Source organism: Monopterus albus, unplaced genomic scaffold (genome assembly GCF_001952655.1).
Source record: "Monopterus albus unplaced genomic scaffold, M_albus_1.0 scaffold276.1, whole genome shotgun sequence".
Lineage (NCBI taxonomy): Eukaryota > Metazoa > Chordata > Actinopteri > Synbranchiformes > Synbranchidae > Monopterus > Monopterus albus.
The window spans coordinates 368,624-390,465 of record NW_018128156.1 but is presented as its reverse complement, the minus strand read 5'-3'; the positions used below and the strand labels follow the sequence as shown (position 1 = coordinate 390,465).

The following is a 21,842-nucleotide window of genomic DNA, read 5'->3' as shown; positions in this document are numbered from 1 at the left end:
TACTGCTTGCAAACCAATGATGGTAAGATGATGTCATGGGGTAGGACTGGATAAGTCTGACTTCTTCCTACTCCATTCAAGCATGTACTAGGTATAAGCAAATTGATATTGGATTGTGTGTAAAAATGTGTGTTGTTATATCAACTGTTGTATATGCTTGAAAGAATAAATCAAATCAAATCAAATAGTACTCCTAGGTTTTTCACAGTATCAGTGAATGATGGGGCTGAGGTGCCTAAATTAGGTACAGAAACAGAGTCAGGACAAAAAACGATGTATTCAGTCTTTCATTTAAGTGGAGGAAATTCTGTGATAGCCAATGTTTAATATCACGGAAGCAGTTTTGCAACAGGATGAGGGCATTCGAATCACATTGGATCAGCAGCAAGTAAATCTGAACTTTGTCCACATAAAAATGAAAGTGAATATTGTGCTGCGAAATGATTGAACCAAGTGGAGACATATATAAAGAGAAGAGTAACGGGGTGAAAACTGAGCTTTGGGGGATGCCGGAAGAAAGAGGGGCTATAGTGGAGGAATAGTTGTCAATAACGACAGAAAAGGTCCTATTCATCAGGAAAGAAGTAAACCAATTTAGGACTGCGCCTCTCAGGCCGACGTAATGTTCCAGATGGGAGAGAAGAACTGCATGATCTACAGACATATATAAAGAGAAGAGTAACGGGGTGAAAACTGAGCTTTGGGGGATGCCGGAAGAAAGAGGGGCTATAGTGGAGGAATAGTTGTCAATAACGACAGAAAAGGTCCTATTCATCAGGAAAGAAGTAAACCAATTTAGGACTGCGCCTCTCAGGCCGACGTAATGTTCCAGATGGGAGAGAAGAACTGCATGATCTACAGTATCAAACGCTGCCGATAGATCAAGGAGAACTAGAATAACGGGGTGCTTGGCGTTGAGAGCCAGAGTAATATCATTATGGACCTTCAATAATGCAGCTTCAGTGCTATGACAAAGCCTAAAACCTGATTGGAATTTTTCAACAACATCCAGGCATTCCAAATGAGACTGTAGCTGCAAAAAGACAATTTTTTATAAACTCTTGGATAAAAACAGCAGAAGAGAAATTGGGCGGAAATTGGACAGAAGAGTGGGGTCAAGATTAGGCTTCTTAAGGACTACATAAATTCAGATATACAAGATGAAAATTAGATATAAATTCACTGGTATTTAAATTTCAACATCAACACTATTCAGTTGTGGTTAAAATTCACAATCAGTTATTGAGATTTTCATAGAAAGGATTACATTTATTGCATGTTTTATTTTAGTTTAGTTTAGTTTAGTTTAGTTTAGTTTAGTTTAGTTTAGCTTCCGTATTCAGGCAGGTTGTCTTATTGTTCTTGCTGTAACTGCCCATCTTTAGAGTTCTGTGCAATTGTTTTCATTAGCAGCATTACAGGGATGCTCACATTCAATGTGAGCTACAAATACCTTCTCTAAGATAAGGGTTTGTTTATAACCTGTAAACCCATTTTTAGTAAGTTTACAAATGATTTTAGTGAGTACAGCATTATCATAACTGGCAGAATTGAAGGCCAGACCTAAAACAATAAATGAACAAATAAAAGTTTTCCTTAAGCAGGGGTCCAGTAGTTAATTTTTGTACTTATGGGCATCCTAGCATGTTAACCCAGCATAATATGCCTTCCATCTACTGGACAATGTAGTGGTTTTTTTTTTTTTACACTAAACTTACTGTATATATTTTATTTTGGGACCTGTATCCATGACACGTCTCACACAGGATTGGGCTAAATATTCTATTCATTAATCAGTTACATAACAGTACATTACTCAGTTTAATCCACTGAAGTCAGGGTGTTAGGTCCTACTACTGCTACTACTACTACTAGCCTTAACATCAGGAGCAGAAGTTCCAAACTAAATAGTTACACTGGAACAAGTGGCATTTCAGACTTGCCTGGTGAATTTGTTGATGTTGGACTGATGTCATTATGCAGTACTGTATGTACATAAATCAGTACACTGGTAGGTTACATAGTCATTTAATACACAAGTCTTTGTACAGTGTAGTGTGAAAGAAAAATGTCTTATCATAGCTAATGCACCCTACTGTGTCACTATAGTTATGTTATCTGGCTTGTAGAACTAATTACAGTGTTTTCATTGTTCGACATAGCTAAGTTAACCAGTGCACATGCACTTTCATTCAGATACACCAATGAAACAATTGCACTGAAGAAAATACATCTAAGATATTATCAAAAATCTCAGGCACTTGAACCATTGTCAGTCTTGACCAGGGACACCAAAAAAAATACAACCGCAAATGACTGAGATGCAAGTTCAGATACAGTGTTTAGCACATTACAGCCAGTAACTTGTGGTGAAAATTTTACTTCAAAGATTACACGCAAAGCAGATTGTCTGGTGTTTACGGCTATGTGATGAGGGCTTTTATTAGAAGAGATGGATCTTCCCTGTAGTGGTGATAGCTGAATTGTACGTAAATCAGTTACATGGAGCTGCTTTAAAAGTCCTTGTTGAAAAGAGACATACCACTCTCTCTATCCAGATGTATGCCTGGGGTAAACTGTGGCACACATCTGGGAGAAGCCCCAACTGTGCCACCATGCCCTTTTCCTGCCATATGTGTCCCAGAGTAGAGTCACATGTGTGTATGCTGCTGGAAGAATGGAAAGTAGAGGAAGGTCGAGTCAGCTGCATAAAGTGTGTCAACAGTGTGTGGACTGCACCAAAAGTGTCTTCACTGGCCATGAGAACTTCTCTTTAAGGCAGGATTAAGCATAATATGACATAACACTGTACCAATATATGCAGAGTCAGTTACAGACACAGAGAGAGAGGGAGAGAGATGCAAAAACGTTTATATGAACTTACTTATTCCACGCTTGTCTGAGCTTCTTAGCGCTATACACTGTAAAGCGGTCTGTAATGAGAAGACAACAAAGAAACAACTAAGACCTGTCATCTTGTCATCTGTTTAATGTACATTTATCTTATCACATTAAAGTTCCACACAGCACCTTTAAACAGAACAGCTAACTGTAGCAGCCATGCCAAACCAAATTATTCAAATCATTAGTCAAATTAGACAAATGAAGGCTGCATTTATTAACTGCAAAGACACATATCTTATGACACTGTCAAGAGTGTACAATTTTCAAATGGCATCAGGGCCTATATTTACCTCAGTTACAGAGAAAACCATGCATTTATTTGAGACAGGATTGCTAAGAGGCTAAATTTCTGTTTTATGAGCATCATATTTTAGTAATAAGCTTCCCTGGTTTCTAGTCTACTTCTGTTTTCATTTATTGTTAATGTAAATTTCAGTCTGTTCAGTTTGCTAACTATATTCTCTTCATTCCCTTTAGCCATTTTGTTCTAATCACTGACAGTGGATTAACCACTGTCAATAAATGTCAGTTCAAATTTCTCACATTAAAAGCTTTACAGCGGTCTGGCATATCCCTTCCATTGTTCTAGGACTTTTAAATCCGTAGGAAGTATTTGACTGACAGTAACATAAAATCACTAGAAAACAGTAAAGGTATAATAGAAAAATGAGCAGTACTACTGAAAACTAAAACTGTCTGTTAAATATGTCATAAAGCTATCGCACTGATGGACTTAGCTCTTTGAAAACATATGAGTCCATACTGTACAGGTAATTCTCCTGCTCCTCAGACTTTCTACCAAAGTCTCTACTACTGTAGCACTTGGCTTTTATTTGTTTGTGCTGGCCACTACTGGAGAATGTTTTGGCACTTTATCATTTGATTACTGCTTTTATTTTAACATTTATGGTACAACTCATAAAATGGGAACTTCTTGGAAGGACTTGGACTTACTCTACAAAAAAAGTCTACCTCATCCCCACTTGTACCAAAGATCAGTGTGATCTCAACCACATTCGTTTTTAATATCAATATAAGTATAATCTGTTCAAAACTTCCTCTTTTTCTTAACTATAATCAGACAGTCTCACAAAATGGCTAAGGCAAAACTAAAACTAGGGAGGAAAGGTTAGCTATTTTTGGTGAAAATCGAAATAAATAAATAATAAAAGCAGACCTGTTCCTCAAGTAAAATAAAAATGTGGAGTTTCATCAAACAGCAGGTATTTTAACAGGTGTAACTTATAACATTAATGGTGTGCTGTTCCATTTAAAAAGCCAAGTAAGTAACACCAGTGTGCTGGATCATTTTAAAGGAGTGCGGCGTATTTAATACAAGTGACAACATCAGTGTCCATGCAGATTCGCAGTCATCCAGGTCATAGTAAGCTGAAAAATGTAGAAAAAAATCAACTGGACTTGGTTTTAGGTAGAAGATGTTTCGCCTCTCATCCAAGAGGCTTCATCAGTTCTGTCTGACTGGTGTTGAGCAGGAGATAGTTATCCCCCTGGGTGGTGTCTGCCCAAATCTCTGCCCAAATATTCCCACCCTAAAGATGTCACACCAGGACAGTAGGTGTCGGTCCACATATGAGGGTTCAAAGACAGGTAACAACGCTCACCGATACCGGGCTATAATGGCTCGGTCATTAGGGGACATTGTTGGCTACCAAAGACTAGAACCACAACATATCAGTCGTTAGAAGACATTGTTGGCCGTCAAAGGACTGGAACACCACCCAGGGGGATAAATATCTCCTGCTCACCACCAGTTGGACTGAACTGATGAAGCCGCTTGGCTGAGAAGTGAAACGTCTTCTACCTAAAACCAAGTCCAGTTGATTTTTTTCTAAGTTTTTTCAGACAACGTCAGTGGTTTTCCTGATTTGACATAATAAAATGTCTTCTGTGATCAACATCTATTCTTGCCTGTGCTTACTGCAGTTATTTCTAAAAATGGCAATGAGGTAGACAACTGAAATATTTGAAATTGTATTGCAGTCAGTATTGCTTTGTGTATTAGCTTTCCAAATTGATGAGAGGCTGATAGAAATTCAGATATGCTCTTCAGTCGTACTGTATGAGCTATGCACTTCTGCTGCAGAGCCTGACCACATTAAATTGTCATATTTTTTTAGAGGATTTTGATGGTGAAACAGTCTCCATATTTCCACAGCTATGTTTGTTATGCCGTGAGTGTATGAGGGTCATTGTTTCAGCCAAAAGTGGCATGTGGGCACACAGTCAGGTGGAGCTGCCAGTTGACAGGCTACCACACAAGCTAGCCAGCCAACCAGCAAGCTGGTCCATCTCCCACACTGCCAGCCTAATCCTACTAGCCAACCGCCCAAGGGTCAGTCAGCGTCAGCCTTCAGTCTGCCTTCTAATCAACAGTGGACTCTTGTCACCCAGTTCGGTGCAGAGCTGGCCAGAACTGACTGCAGCTCTCTGGGTGACAGAGGTGAAGGCTGCCAGCCGCAGTACCCACAAACAGACAGAGGGAAGGATGTGGAGGTTACACTGAAACACCATTTTCAAGCTTTTTTTTTCATATTGTCTTTAATGCTCTCACTTTAAAAACCAATACAAATGTAGTGATACAAGAATTTCCTGTATTTAAGACCATTAATACAATACAATTTAATATTAACAATTTAAAGTTGTTTAAATAAATGTTTTAAGTGCTTAGAGAAAAATATGTACCTTTCCCGTCCACATCCAACGACTGCTAAGATTTTCACATTTAAATACTTAGAAATACTTGCTTCGTTTTACTCATATGGAACACCTGACTGGAGAACTGAACATCAAAACTGGCTTTATGCAAAGAAACTAATTGTGTTGCTATTCTGCTAGTCTGTAAACCTACAGCTGTGTCTGTGATGTACAATGATATACATTCCTCTTTAGACCTCATTGCCATTGTTTACCACAGTGAACTGCATATTATTACATGAGATTAAAACATGACCGCCCTCTTTAATCAACAGTACATGATTTATCTACATATAAGGCTAGATAGGAAAACTGCACCATGAGGCTGTATGATAATTGTTTCCCACATTTCCATCCATTCATTAATTATCTACACCACTTATTCCTGAATAGGGTTGTGGGGGGCTGGAGCACATTTCACCCTTTTTAAATACAGATTTGCTGTAAAAATGTATTGTCCAAAAGTCTTAGGCCACCATTAGATTTGTTGTTCTAGCAATGTTATGGTTATTATATATATTTAGTTCTCAGTCCCTTCATCAGAATACAACTAGAAAATATAGAAATATGCACACAGTATTAAAAAACACAAAAATGAAAAAAATCAGCAAACAAACTGGATACTCAAGCAGTAGCATTCAAGCATTTTTAAAGAAATATTACTGAAAGACCAAAAATGAGATAAGATAAAATTTAAAAAACTGTCAAAATCTGATGAGAGGTTTCTCAGTTTCTTCTTTGAGAGACCAGAGGAAATCCAGTAAGGAGCTGGCTGAGCATCTGACAGCTTCATGTGGGTGCCAAGTTGATCTTTCCACAGTTCGATAGAAGCTTATCAGGAACGGGCTTTGTGGAAGGACAACAAGCTAAGAAACCACTTTTTCAGAAGGGGGACAGGTAAAAAGGCTGAGATATGCAAAAGCTCACAAAGATTGAAGATCAGTGGAAAAGAGTCTTATGGAGTGATGAGTCAAGTTTTGAAATGTTCTGGTCAAATCGTTGACAGGAGATGCTGACAGCCTTCAGTCAACCATGCTGGAGGGTCATGGTTTCAAGACCCCAACAGTCTCCCCAAAAGAATTCAAGTTGTGTTAAGTGCAATGGGAGGTCACACTAAATAATGACTTTGGATTGTAGAAGCCAGTTTGTTCTGAAAATGTTGTTTTTTAATATTGTGTACATATTTCCTGTGTTATCTGTCATATTTTAACATAGAAACTGAGAAAAAGCTAGACAAATGCATTTCCTGAAGAAAATGCATGTGAATGCTGAAGAATTGCCCTTCATGCAAAGCTGAAGTTACAATTGGTAAATGGTCTTATATTTGTATAGCGCCTTTCTATGCTTTACAGCACACTCAAAGCACTTTCACACTATTTGGCCATTCACCCATTCGCACTCCCAAACACTCACACATTCACACACCTGTGACATCACCGGGAGCAACTAGGGGTTCAGTGTCTTGCTCAAGGACACTTCGACATGTTGACTGGACAAGCCGGGAATCGAACCTCTAATCCGCCGGTTAGGAAACGACCCGCTCTACCTCCTGAGCCACAGCCATAATTGAGGGCTTTTATTTTGAAAATCACTCATTCACACCAAGTTATAATCTGGGGGTCTTATAATCAATAACCATCATCATTCAGTTGCATTGTAACCTACTGACACTAACTTTCTACCACAAGCACATTTCAGCCTCTGCTGCTGTGACTGACCAGAGACATCCGACTGATGTCCCCCTCTCTAGCTCTCTCCATTCAAATGAATGCAGAGGCTGAGAAATGTCCAAAATCAGCATACCATGTAAACTGCCATGAAACTCTCCTGACTTGTTTAAAGTTTGAATGGTGTCTGTATCTGAATGTATGCTGAACAGGTTAGCCCTGAAAGAGTGGGAAGCTGAAGATGATTTGAAGATTCTCTTCATTCATTTCAATGGAAAAAATGTATTGAAAAAAGCCAAATATTTTAAAAAGTATGATGTTTAGAAAAATTCTGAATAGAATCAGGAATGTCATTAAATAGGTGAACATGTTTGATGTTTGAATGGTTTTTGTAGGTGAAAGTATGCAGGAGGAGCTAGGTGCCAAAAAACAGACAGAAGAAATCAAAATAATAAAGAAGAGGAAAACAATAGTGTGAATGCTGCTAACTCAGCATTCACACTAATTATAAATAATCATTACAACCTTGCTAAAACAACTAATGGTGGCCTATGATTTTTGCACAGTACTGTATATTATAGGCAGACTCTTTATACTGCATAACTGGCTGGATACTCCTCTGTCTTCTGTTCACTTGCAAAACAAAACCATGAAATGTAAATGATCAAAGGAAACTCAGCTCCGTGTTTCAGCAAATAGTGGTGATGAAGATTCAGTTTATAAAAAAGATTGGTCTAGGTGGGAATGCAGTGTAAAAGCCTAACCTACAGTGACATATCAGAAAGACAGTAGAGTGGAGGGAGAGCTAAAACGAGATGTGACTAGAAGTGAAGAAATATCTCTGGAGCCTTGTTAGAACCACAAAAATGTGAAACATCGGCAGTGCCTCAACTCTTGAGGTCAAGCCACACTGTCATGTCTGAGATCCAAACTGAAGTGATGTTTTGCAAAGGAAGGGATGGAAAAAATAACGGAAAGTGTTATGCATGTAAACGTAATGGTGAAATGTAGCAAATCATAACCAGAAGAGAGACAGTCACCATGTTCTGGAAACATAAAGTACAGTAAGCGGATAAGAGAACAGAGGAGCTCAGTGCTGCTGTGGAAACCTGTCCACAGTCACAGTGAGGTTTCCAGACTGGTGCAACACTGCCATCTGCTGCTTACTGTGGTCTCTGTAATGTGTTGGATTTAAATGTCTGTCAACCCCTGCCAAGGTAACTTTGACTTATTTTTCAGACAATTAAGATATTGGATATTGCACAGAGGTAATTCCTGATTAGTAATAAATAAACTTTTTTATCAGCCAATATGTCTCAAAGTCAAAAATTATTTCAGCATACAGAGGAAAACATTCACCCACTGAATTCCTCTAATTAATATTCGTGTCAATTTCTTAACATCTTTACCTTTCCTATTACTAACTGTAGTTCTGTTAGAGGGATCGAACAGAGGTTCATCTGTGCATTTTGTTCACATGCACATGTGATGTATAGTATGGTGTGGCTGCACAGGAAACATAACTATTTACTAGTAAACAGTCTTGAATCTTGCAAAGTGTTATATAAAAAAAATAATTAAAAAATCTGAGCCTCTCTAAACATTTATGTTTGAGGACATGTAGTGCAACATCCATGGAACTGGTGCCAAAAGAAATATAGTGTACTGCAGAGTAAAAAAAGACAATAAAAAATAAAAATGAAGGCTTAGTAAAATACTTTATGTAAAGAACAAAAAACAAACAAAAAAGACTGCTGTTTCAAGACTTGTTTAAATTTGTTTTAAATTAACACAATTAAATCTTGTTTGAAGTTGGCCATTCATACAGATTTTAATCGCTTTACGTTCACCTAATTTTAGGTTCAGATAATTTTCCCTTTTTTTAATAAACCTCATTTTCTCTGTGTGATTATAACCATTCACAATGTCTGATGATTATATCATTCTTGTTTACTGTACACTGAGGCTGTATGGCACTTTATGAGCACCACCATGTGGTTGAATTTAACCAGACCGTCTCTGGTGACATCTCATTCTTCCTATGTTTGTTGAAAGTGCAGCCATTATAACATCAAATCTGTAGATGTCATAAAGCAGATGCAATACTTGGAGGCTAGCGCCAGGCAAAGCTGCCCGTGTGTGTGGCTCAGACAGCTGCACAGCTGTTCAACATAATGTGTGAGAGGCTAACAAGAACCAACTGTAACCATGTCCACAGGATGAGAGATTACATTTGTATGTGTTGTGTGCGTACATCCATGAGAGTCACCCTAATTGGCCACTGGAGATAGCTGGCTGGGCCACAGAGCTTTCAGATGCCCCAATGCCCCACACCATTTCTCTAACTATCTTCATGTCCATTCTCGCCTGTCCCTTCTCCTCTCCAGCTCTTCTTCCCTCCATCAGCTCACACTAATCTGCAGTCTCACTATTCATGTTCCCTCTAAAAAGCTCTAATGAGCTCCCAGAGGGCACAGCTGCACTGAAAGACAATAGCTGTGCCCCCCACCACAGGCACACACACACGCACACACATACTATTGCTGCTGCTGCTGCATTAATGCAGTACAGTAAGCTTTTGATAGACTATCCCATTGTTTGATTTTATGGTCTGTAGCACTAAGTATTTAATCAAGTGACTACCAGGTACACATGCTAGCAAACATGTTGAAGCCTGGTATTATTCAACATAGCTAGCATGGAGCCTATTGCTCAGGAGTTCAGTTCATTTTAATATACATTATGACACTGGTTCCTGAGAATCTAAATATTTCTGCATGTAAAAATCCACAGAGAAAAATCTGACATATAACATATACAGTACTATTTTTCAGTCTAATTACTAATAAAATTTTGGGAACATCAACAGTATCATGATAGGATGCTGCTGGTAACCCTGCTCCATGCTTCTTTTTTTTTTATTGAAACAAAGAAACACATTAACAAAACAGTACCGAGCATGGGAGACAAGACAGCAGTTACATGACATTACAAATAGTGGATATAGTGTTTAACGAGGTTGTAGTGTGTGAAGTGTGGGTATTTTCAACTTATGCAGTCTATGAAATGCAAGAAAGGGAAAAAGAGGGGAAGTAAATAAAAAAAAATTATCAATAATAATGATGATAACAGTACTATTAAAAAATCAGCTTGTTACATTTCTAGAGGTTGGTGGGAATGTGCATGGCCTCAGCCCCAGGTATTTGATTCAAATTGAAATGTGTTAAAAATTGGTTCCATGTATCATAAAAAGCTGATAAACTATTCTTGTGAGTGGATTCCATTTTCTCTAATGTGATGTATTCTGTCAGAAGGTTGGTCCAGTGGTTTATGTGTAGTGATTTTTTGATTTCCAATTTTGAAAGATTGTTTTCTTGGCAATAGCTAGAGAAATGAGGAGTGGGTTTTTGGTCGATTTCTAGGATATTACAGAGTAAGCAAAGTGATGGAGAAGGAGGGATTCTACAGCCCAAGGTGGTGGAGAGTTTCTCTGTTACTGCTATCCAGACGGAATAAACTAGTTGGCAGGTCCAAGTAGCATGAAAGTAACTGTCGGTGCAACCTAGAGTGCATTGTGAGCAGATGTCTGTGTCAGTGAAACCCATTTTGAACATTTTACTTTCTGTAATATGGGTCCTATAAATGGTCTTGTATTGTATAAGTTGTAAGTTTACATTGCTGGTCATAGAAAAGATGTTATTGCAAATTTCTTTCCAGAAGTCGGAGTTGAGGGGGAGAGTTAAATCATTTTCCCATTTGAGTTTTGGTATTGTTATTGTTGAGTCTATATTTGATATGAGTTTATATAGCTTGGATATTATTTTCTTGGAGGACGTAATTTTCATAATTTCTTCAATTAATTGGGAAGGCTGTAGTGGGTTATTGGTTACACTAATCTTTGATTTAATTATGGATTTTAGCTGATTGTACTGGAGGAACTGTTCTCTCTGAACTCCGTACTTCTGGATCAGTGTATTAAATGATATGAACTGGTTATTTTCAAATAGGTGATGTAAGTGAGTGATTCCTTTGTGTTGCCATGCTGGGAAATAAATAGGGTTATTATGCAGTTGAAAATCAGGGTTGTACCAAATTGGAGTGTATCTACATGGTGCGAGTGATGATTTAGAAATTTTGTTTACTTTCCACAAGGCTGTCAGAGTTGAGAGGATTGTGATGTTCTTACAGTGATTCATTTTATTAGTAGAGTTGGGTAGAGGGAGGTCTGCAACCGACTTATTTAAGTTATTTTTACAGTAACCCTGCTCCATGCTAATACTTCATTATCACTCTACCATAGAGCAAGAAGTGAGAGTAGGCCCCATCTTAACCAGTTATCATAAATTTTATCTGTCATGATTCTGTCCCGCCTGTTTCTGTTCTTGTGCTTTTATCTTGACATTACTTCCTGTTTTTGTTTCACCTCAGCTTCAGACTTTTTACTTTAATCAGCAGATTGTTTGCACCTGTTTTCACCCCATGTTAGCAGCTGACTCACCAGGCAGCTGCCAGATTGTTCTTACCCATGACAGACTTTCCAGCATTACTCTTGTTTACTGTATTTCCTGTTTTTGACCTTGGATCAACTTGGACCGCTGTTCGGACTATTTTCTGTGTATGGCTTATCGGACTTCCCTTTCTGACATCTCATTTGGATACCTTGGATGTATGTGTTTGCTGGTTCTGACCCTGGACTGTATTATTGACCTGTAAGTGCGTTTCATGTTTACACCATGTCTTGTACCGTTTTTTTTGTTCATTGTCAGTGCTCTTATTAAAAAGACGCTGTTTTTACGTTCACTCGTCTGGCTTTATAATTGAGTTCACCCTCACTCCTCAGCAGCCTCCATGCTAACCCTTTAGCTTGCACTACGTTTTCCCTTGGTCTAATTATTGTACACTTTATTGAGGAATAAAGTTATTGAGGGGTTAAAACTGTAATGTGGTAATACTTTGACATAAAAGGCCTCACCTGATTTAAAGTGAGGCAGGGAATTAACACCAGGCCAGGTGTCTTCAGATGGGGTGCCGAGGACCTGAAAAAGACACACACAAATATAAATGGGGAAAGTCACCAACTGAAACAAGATAAGACTATAACCTCCACCAATTTTCGCATGTGTCAAGACCGAGTTTACCATCTTTGATGTGCATTTCTGGTTTGGTGGAAACAAACATGGGCAGAGCCAAGAATCTGATTGAGTACCCCAATTTTCACCCATGCTAGAGTCAAAATTAAATACAACTATCATTTTTCAGTTTTTTTGGTAATTGGTATTTGTCAGATTACTCTTATATCATTCATACAGTCTTTGTGTTGACTATTTGGCAGGAGTTGCCTCAGTGGGGGGAACAACTGTGCAGCAGCGATGTCAGAAGTAAACTAGGGAAATGCATTTCCTGTTGAAAATGCGTGTGGATGCTAATAAAAGCTGAAAGATCGCCCTGAAAATGCCTGAAATCAATTGCTGAAACAGCTGAAAGATGAGAAGGAATGGAATGTTCTTTGTTGAATAATCTGAAGGATGAAATGCAATAAACTAGGGATGGCCTTGAAGAGCTGAACATTTTGATACCTGAATGGCTTTTCTAGCTGAAAGTATGCTGAACTTATTAAGATGTGAAAATAGTCCAGTTGGACCCCACGAAGGAGGTAAAACAAATAGGTGTGAACGTGTGTGTGAGAGAGGGAGGGGAGGGGGAGAGAGACAGAGAGAAGAGTTATGTAGGGGCATGTCCCAATTGAGCTGCATTTTATGGACCACCAGATGGCACTCCAAGACTGTTATTGACTCAGCACTTTGAGCTCCCATTGACTTGTACTGCAAACAATAAAGCTGAATCAATTAAAAAGTATAAACGTCATAAAGAAAAATACAAGCAGGGATGTCTTTGAAGAGTTGAACACGTCGATACCTCAATGGCCTGTATAGCTGAAAGTATGCTGGACTTGTAAAGTGCCAAAAAAAGGGTGTAAGATCCCATAATAATAATAAACAAACAGGAGAGCATAGTATGGATGCTTTACAGCATCCACACAATAAGGAGCACAGCCAAAGTTAGCTAACAAAAGAATTATAAACAATTTAATCCTTACTAATTAATGGTTTATCATTTCATAAATCTAGGGGTGTAATGTGCTTTTAATATTTCAAATGTGCTATCCCTCTCTGAGTCTGTGCCTAAGCCAGGCCACCCCGCCCAATATTTTCCAGAGCCACCCTTGGAAACAAATATTACAGTAGTTGGCATGAGAAACTTGTCATGATTCTGTCCCACTTCTTTCGGTCTCATGCTTTTATTTTGGCACTACTTCCTGTCCCAGCTCACCCTGCCTCCCGGGAACTTTATCTCATCACCCACATTAGTTTCCCCTGCTTCTCATTACTTGCACCTGCTTACAACAGCATGTAGGCAGCTTCCCCACACCAAGAAGCTGCCAGATTGTTCTCCTGTTCAGACTTTACAGCATTTTACCTGTTCCTGTGATTCCAGTGCTGACGCTGGATTACTTTTTGACCACAGAGTTTTGCCTAGCCCTCTGTTTCTGCTCGTGTTTTTCTGTGTATTGACTATCGGACTCCTCTCTCTGACTCGTTTTGTGGATCCCTCGGCTGTGTAAGTTTGCTGGCTCTGACCATGGACTGTATTATCGAGCTGAGTGTTACTTGCTGAAACAGAATCCTGCTTTGTGTTATCGTTGCATTTGTTACCAGTGCTCTTATTAAAGAGACAGTGTTCTGATAAACCTCGTCTGGCCTTTATAATTGAGTTCACCCCTTGACATTATCGGCAGCTTTACATGCCGATCCTGACAAAACTAACTAGAGGGATTCAAAGATAACAAACCACTTGTTACCGATGAAGAGAAATAATGACTAGAAAACCGCACCATCACATGCTCACAGCATATTGAATTGTTTTATCATTTATATCACCTGAAATTACAGTGAGTATAGCTTATTTAACACTTGTAATATTTTGTTTTCAAATATACAACACAAAAGCCTTTATGCATTATCATATTGCTCAATATTCTTATGAATTCTAGTTAGAGCAACAAGTGTGAATCAAGTGTTTTGCAGTAGATAGTGTTGCTTAGATGCATTTCTGATTGTGTTGCAGCGTGAGAGAGCTAGAGACTCTACACCATGATTTGCTACATGACAAACTTGAGAGTGCAGCACAAAGGTGTCTCACCGCTTGTGCAACAGTCATAAGTATATCTTTCATGGAAATACTGGCTCTCACGCACACAGCCTTGGATTACAACATCAAAATCCAGGCAGCGGGCATGCCTTTTACATGATCCATCACAGCTAAGAAGCATAATAGTTTCCAGATTGCCCAGTTGTCCCAGATCCGCAGCACACACCTAGTACAACTGCTGAGGGAACTGTCTGATTTATAGTGCTGCTTTTAGACGGTGTGTGCAAACAGTGGTTGGAGGTGAGATCAGTTATTTTCAGATGACTTTTGTTTACACCACTGTTAGACAAGGGGAAAAATGCAGGTAAAATGAAAGCAGAGTAACCGGGCTGCTTTTGGATTATTCTTTTCTTAAGCCTTTGAATTCCTATGACAGTATTTCCTGTTACCATGAATTTTAACAGCTGATAAAAGACGGACATTGTCAGCGGACAGTCAGGACTGCAGAAAAGGTCACTGGTGTGAGCCTGCCCTCCATGGAGGACCTGTACACCGCACAGGTCAAAAGGAGGGTGGAGAAGATCACTGCTGACCCCTCACACCCCAGACACAACCTGTTTGAACTCCCCTCTGGACGGCATTACAGGTCACTGTGTACTAAGACAACCAGGTACAGGGACAGTTTCTTCCCCCAGGCTGTCACTCTGATGAACACTTAACCAATGACAGTATGTCTGGACAATAACCCTCAGTGCAATACCTGTGTATATATACATTGTACAGATTATACAGACTCGTACAGGTCTCTAGTTCTTAAGTACTCTGTTTTTATCCCTATTTATCTGATTTCAGTGAACATTCCCTTGTTGTCTGCATTGTTTACTGTCTGTTTATACTGCTTATTCTGCATTGTTTGTTGATGTTAATACTGCTATTTTGTTATATTACACAGCCTTATGCTGGTTTACTGTTTGCATATTGAGAGCCGATGTGCCAGAGTCAAATTCCTCGTGTGTCCGTCACACCTGGCCAATAAAGCTGATTCTGATTCTGAAGAGCACCTCTCCTGCTAACTAAAGTAGTTCACTCTCACTTGTATGTTAATCATAAATCACATAACAAAAGCATATTAGCGAATCCATTATTTAAATGTGACCAAAGGAATGTACAAAAAGTCACATGCATGTCCATACTGGCTTGTCACTGACACAAATGTTAGTCATAGTTGATGTAATAGCAAAGACCAGCACCAGAGGACAGTAAAGTACCATTCGGTCGACCCAGGTGGGACTTCGCTAGCAGCAAGCAGGATAAAGAGAGGCCCATTCACCAGCTCAGCTACTGGATTTCATTTTAAAAAGTTCAAACACTATACACTATCAGTTTAGTTTATCTTTATTTCTGAGAGTAAAGAACTTGGTGTTTCAACATGTGACAAGATGTTGGTTACAGACAAATCAAGTCAACTGCAGTAAAGGGGTCAAAAGGCTGCATTAGTTATTAAGACTGTTTTCCATTATCCAAGCTCTTGTCTACTATTGTTTTCAAAGATAACAATACAGTTGCAAAAAAAAAAAGTAATGGCACTGTTTGCAGTTTCCTGGTGTCCTGCATAAATTCGTTATGAAACGTGATCTGATCTTAACCAACGTCAGAAATGTCAAACAATATTTCTAAGGTGATGAAACTGTCAGTAATGGCAAAAGATAAGATTGAGACTGTATGGGAGATGAAACAGTGCTTACATTAACAATGTTGTGCATTGATTTAAAAAGGAATCCATACAGTATCTTGAGAAAGTATTCAAACCCCATCACTGTTTGGATGCTTCATTGTGTTGTCGATTTCATTTTAAACGGATATAATTGTGTGTGTGAGGTGGCACAGTGGTCAGCACTGTCACCTTACAGCAAGAAGGTTCTGCGCTGACCCAGGGCCTTTCTGTGTGGAGTTTGCATGTTCTCCCTGTGCCTGCGTGAGATGTCTCCGGGTACTCCGGCTTCTTCCCACAGTCCAAAGACATGCAGCTTAGGTTGACTGGCGACTCTAAATTCCCCCTAGGAGTGAGTGTGAGTGTGTGTGGTTGGTTATCTACATGTCAGCCCTGTGACAGACTGGTGACCTGTCCAGGGTGTACCCCGCCTCTCGCCCAAAGTCAGCTAAGGTTGGCTCAAGCCCCTCCTGCAAAATGGATACAATTCCTGTATTGCCCATAAATCTACAGTCTATATAATCCATAATAACAAACTGAAAAGAAATTTTGTTTGCAAAAATTTTTTTTTAGATCTAAATGTGAAATCTCTCATTTACAAAAGTATTCAGACCTTTAATCCAGGATTTCATAAAAGCCCTTTTGGCAGTAGTTCCAGCTTCCATTCTTCTTGGTTCTATCTCTCCTTCATATGGGCAGTTTGTCCCATTCTTCGTGGAAGATCCTATAACATTTTGTCAGACTGGATGAGATGTGGCTGTGAACTCCATCTTCAGGTCTCTCTGCAGACGTCCTCTGGGGTTTAAGATTGGACTTTGGCAAGGCCACTCAGGGACAAACAGAGACTGGTCTTGAAGCCACATCAGCACTGTTTTGGCTCTTTGCTTCTGGTCTCTGTCATCCTGAAAGCTAAATGTCACCTCAGTCTCAGGTCTGTGCACTCTGGAGCAGGTCTTCTTCATGGACCTCTCTGTATTTGGCTGTAGTCATCCTTCCCTGTCCCTGCTCCTGAGAAGTCCCCCATAGCATGATGCTGCCACCACCAAGCTTCACTGTAGGGACAGTCTTAGCAGGTGATAAGCAGTGCCTGGGTGTTGTTTTTAAATAAAAAAATTATGAAGTTTATTTAGCTGTAGTTATGTAGTGTATACCTTTTCTATGAGGTATACTGTACTCTTCAAAGATGATATTACAGTATCTTCTCTTTTTCCTGTGTTTTGTCTATTTGCAGGTGTTTTGTTTTGTTGTGAAATGAGTGACCCATAATTTTTACAGTTAAAAAAAAATATTCTCAAATGAATTGTTAAAATTTTTGGATTTAGTGGGATACAAGACTGCTGTGTTTATGTATAAAGCCAGGAACAATTTATTACCTGGTGGAATTCAAAAACTATTTAATGAAAGGGAAGGGGGATACAATTTAAGGGGTCAGTTAAATTTAAAAATTCATGCTATACGTACAACCAAAAAAAGATTTTGTATTTCCATAAGTGGGGTAAAACTATGGAATAACTTAAGTGTATGCAAGAACAGGCTTAATGATTAACCAGATGGAACATTGTGGGTGTGGTGTATGAATGTTAACACTCTGTTATAATTCTTTAGTATATTACTTGTGTGGTGTAGAAGAGAATTAGATACTGCTTGCAAACCAATGATGTAAGATGATGTCATGGGGTAGGACTGGATAAGTCTGACTTCTTCCTACTCCATTCAAGCATGTACTAGGTATAAGCAAATTGATATTGGATTATGTGTAAAATTATGTGTGTTGTCATATCAACTGTTTTTACATGCTTGAAAGAATAAATCAAATCAAATCAAATATAATTACATAGTCAGTTAATCTAAAAACTTCTGGAATACTATATATTCTTCGACTATCTGAACATGATGCTTAATTTAACTTAAATATGCAGAAAACTTGCAGAACAATGAATTGACAGTAGACAACAACTTTATAGTTACTGTCAGCCTTGATTTGACTACATTTGTAATGAAGAGAGGGAGTGGAGGAAGGATTTGGGGCTGATGTGAATGTCAGAGACTTTATGAAGACCGTGGAGAGAGAGAGAAGAAGAGGTGCAGCAGTACCAATGGGGATAGAGCAAAAAATGTGACAACAGACATCAAACTGGTTAACTCACAAAATACACACACACACACACACACACACAAATTCAAGAAGCAAAGCAACAGGAATCATGGACAATCAATGGCCTAATTATTATTATTATTATAATTGTTATTATTATTATCTTATTCTTTCATTATTATAACTGTTGGGAGTACTGACAATGTGGCTGTTATTTCAATTAGTATTACTACCTTTACAAGGTTCTATGTCCTTAGTTCTCATTATTCATTTGTGTATATCATACCTATCATTCAAACTAGATTAAAAGAGAACATAACCTAGCCCCCCTTTTTCTTTTTTCTTTCCTCTCTTTTTGTAATCATTTACTAATTTATTAATTTCATTTATTTTAGTTTTATATGTATACATATATACAGTATAATTATAAATTGAAATTGCTTTACTTTTTTGTTTTATTTTATTTATTTTTTGCTGGACGAAGATAAAACACACACACGCAAAACCCACCAGCCTCTTGTGGGAAAGTCCTGTTTTCTGACCCACCCACCCAAACCTCCTCATAACATGGACTTATATTACATCATCTAACATCCTCCTTGGCTCATATCATCATTACTCAGGTCACAGAGATCACCTAATGACAGCATGCATCATGTGTCTATAATAAACACCTAACAGAGTCTAATTTTAGGTGCAGTTGGTGCATAGTGAACCATAACTCTGGGTGTGATAACATCCACCAAATGCCATGACAGCATTCGATTCAAAAGTACAACATTATATCACAGCTATTATGATTGTATGCTTCTTGTTTTGTAACAAGCCAATCATTCAAAATTCTATCAGTATATAGCAGAATGTGGGGGCCTCACAGTTACACGCACAGAATTCAAACTGTGAAAATAAATGGTGGACATTAAATGTAGCACACTATTTAGTAACTATCAAATGTTTTCAGAAACAGTCACAGCCTTTTTTTAACCTGATATCTGTGATGCTTTAGAGACAAGGCAGTAAATGACAAAACTGGAAATGGAACAAAAGAAAAAAATGGGTATTCTTAGTCAATAACAACATTATACTACTTTTGCTTATTCTGACAGCGAAGAGCCATGCATCACATGGCGGCTCAAAGTGTCAGTTAAATGTAAAGTTAAGGCATATTCAAACTTTACACAAATGATAGATGCTGCTGTTTTCACGGGAGGACAGTCTAATATTTCCATAACCTACATGGAAAACTAATAGCTCCTCCCAGCTAGAACTGTGAAATCCAAACCTGGTGCAGACAGAGCAACAGACATGTAAAACAGCATGCTGAAAGGAGGACAGGGCTAATCCATTGGAGTGGGATTATCTCAGAACATGCAGATGCACAGAGAGAAATCAATCCGAGAGAGAAAGTTCTGACACAGACAGGTTTCTCTGAGGTCACAGGTCCTGACCCTCAACTCTGCGTGCATGTTCTGCTTGATATACATACTCTTAACCCCTCGGCTATGTTACAGACCACCCACCAAGTCAGACGCAAACAGTATGTCTGACCTTCACACAGGGACTTTTAATAATATATATATTGACAGAAGCATAACAATGAGATTAGACAGATCTTGACTTGATTCTGACTGCAATGAAAGTAGGTCAGGCAAGCTTTCGTCACAGTGAACAAGATAGCTGATAGGAGCTTCATGACAATTTCATACACATTTTCATACACAAAATTGCATTTTAAAGTGTTGTAATTTTATAATACAACAGTAAAGAAAGTGAGACCTTTTTCACAGCACACTGGTTAAGTTTTTATACTTGTGCTATTCTGTTTCTTATAATGCACTTCAGGGGAAGTGAAGATGTGTAACTTGCATTTGTTCCCTCACATATCAATCTCTTAATTCAAACATAAGTAGCAGTACTGCCCCAGTCGCAGCTTTATCCAACCCTTGCCTCCTCCACATTCCTACTGATGCTGACCTCAGCCTTGATCTCTTCCTCTGCTCCAAAAATCCCAGTCCCAGCAGATTGGGGTCACCTCCAAGCAGGGGTCAAAGGGATCTGAACCAGAGCCAGGTTGATCAGCTGTCAGCCACTGCAAGCGGGTGGAATGTGTTCAGTAAGTCCTGGCTATCCTGTCGGGGTTTCAGGAGATGCATGCTCATGTCACAGACACCACAGCTGTTGGTGGAATGGCATTAGTTATCTCCCCAGTAGCCTCTTACTCTCTCGAGGGAAGATCAGCCCACACGTGTACTGGCCTACACTTCATGGCAGCAATACACTCTGAATAAACAGGCTTCTCTCTATAGTCTATAGAGGAATGTGCCTTTGCACCATGTAACCTAGCACCATGGCTGAACCACTCTGCTGATGTGTAACATCCTGTTTGAACTATTAAAACTATTAAAAACATATTAACAAGCCACACTGTTGCACTAGGTGATAGGTCTCCATTATGAAGTAAAGTTTGCTTTAAGAAAAAAATGGGCTTAAGGTACTGAGTCACAGCTTAGAGTTGGGTGGAAAGTGTTGTGATTGGTTTCTGCCTTTAAATAGGGTTTGTTAACAATGAAACTATGGAATATCACCCGTCTTTTACTTATTATAATAAATCCTAATAATCATTTTTATCCATCCATCCATTATCTATACCGCTTATCCTAAAGAGGGTCACAGGGGGCTGGAGTCAATGTAGACAAGCAACCACACACACCCACACTCACTCCTATGTGCAATTTAGAGTCACCAATCAACCTAAGCTGCATGTCCTTGGACTGTGGAAGGAAGCCGGAGTACCCAAAGAGAATCCACGCAGGCACAGGGAGAACATACAAACTCCATACAGCAATTTCAGCACACAGAAATCCACACCAATTTTCCACAAAACAAAAATAAAAACCTATAGCATGTTATAACAGTGTAACCACCATAAACTACTCAGAAGAGAGACTGTCCTTCCATAAAAATTCACCTGATAAAGTCTTCTGTGCCAGCACCTTATTACTCCCAACCAGTTATGTTTTATTGATAGGTGATCCCTAGCGGCTGTCATAAATTGTGACTGAAGCAAAGGTGAAAGTCATGTCACATAATATAAAACCAGAAGTTATTGTTTCTTCTAACCATGACCACTGATTGCATAAACTTTTTTTTTTTTCTTTTTTTGTTTTAGCTGTGATGACCTAACCTTAACTGGGTTTTGAAGCTTTGTGCTGACCAACTGGCAGGCGTTTTCTTGGACATTTTTAACCTGTCCCTGCATCTTGCTTCAGTCCCTGTGTGCCTCAAGTCCTCCATCATTGTGCCTATGCCTAAGAAATTAGCTGTCATACCGCCCTGTTGCTCTGACACCAGTAATTATGAAGTGCTTTTGAGAGGATCATTCTAAAGCCCATCAAGGACATCATCCCTGTTGGTCTGGACAGCCATCAGTTTGCCTACAGAGAGAACCGATCAACAGAGGATGCTGTCTCAATAGCATTACACACAGCCCTGTCCCACCTGGAGCATCCTAACACTTATGTCAGGATGCTGTTTGTTGACTTCAGTTCGGCATTTAATACTGTAATCCCAGACAAACTGGCACTGAATCTGCACAATTTGT

The 21,842-nt window shown here is 39.0% G+C and overlaps 1 protein-coding gene across 7 annotated transcripts in view; it reads right to left on the bottom strand.

Moving 5' to 3' along the window:
• cdk14 (cyclin dependent kinase 14) overlaps positions 1–21,842 on the bottom strand; it is a 330,986-nt gene that overhangs the window by 112,343 nt on the left and 196,801 nt on the right. For 6 of the 7 annotated variants that reach the window (XM_020622244.1, XM_020622243.1, XM_020622245.1 and 3 more), the window contains 2 exons: positions 12,259–12,322; positions 2,885–2,933 (listed from right to left, as the gene is read on the bottom strand). In XM_020622244.1, the coding sequence (XP_020477900.1) occupies positions 2,885–2,933; positions 12,259–12,322 (113 nt within the window). Of the gene's footprint in view, positions 1–2,104; positions 2,670–2,884; positions 2,934–12,258; positions 12,323–21,842 lie in introns of those variants that run through there. The other variant, XM_020622246.1, reaches the window with a different exon arrangement.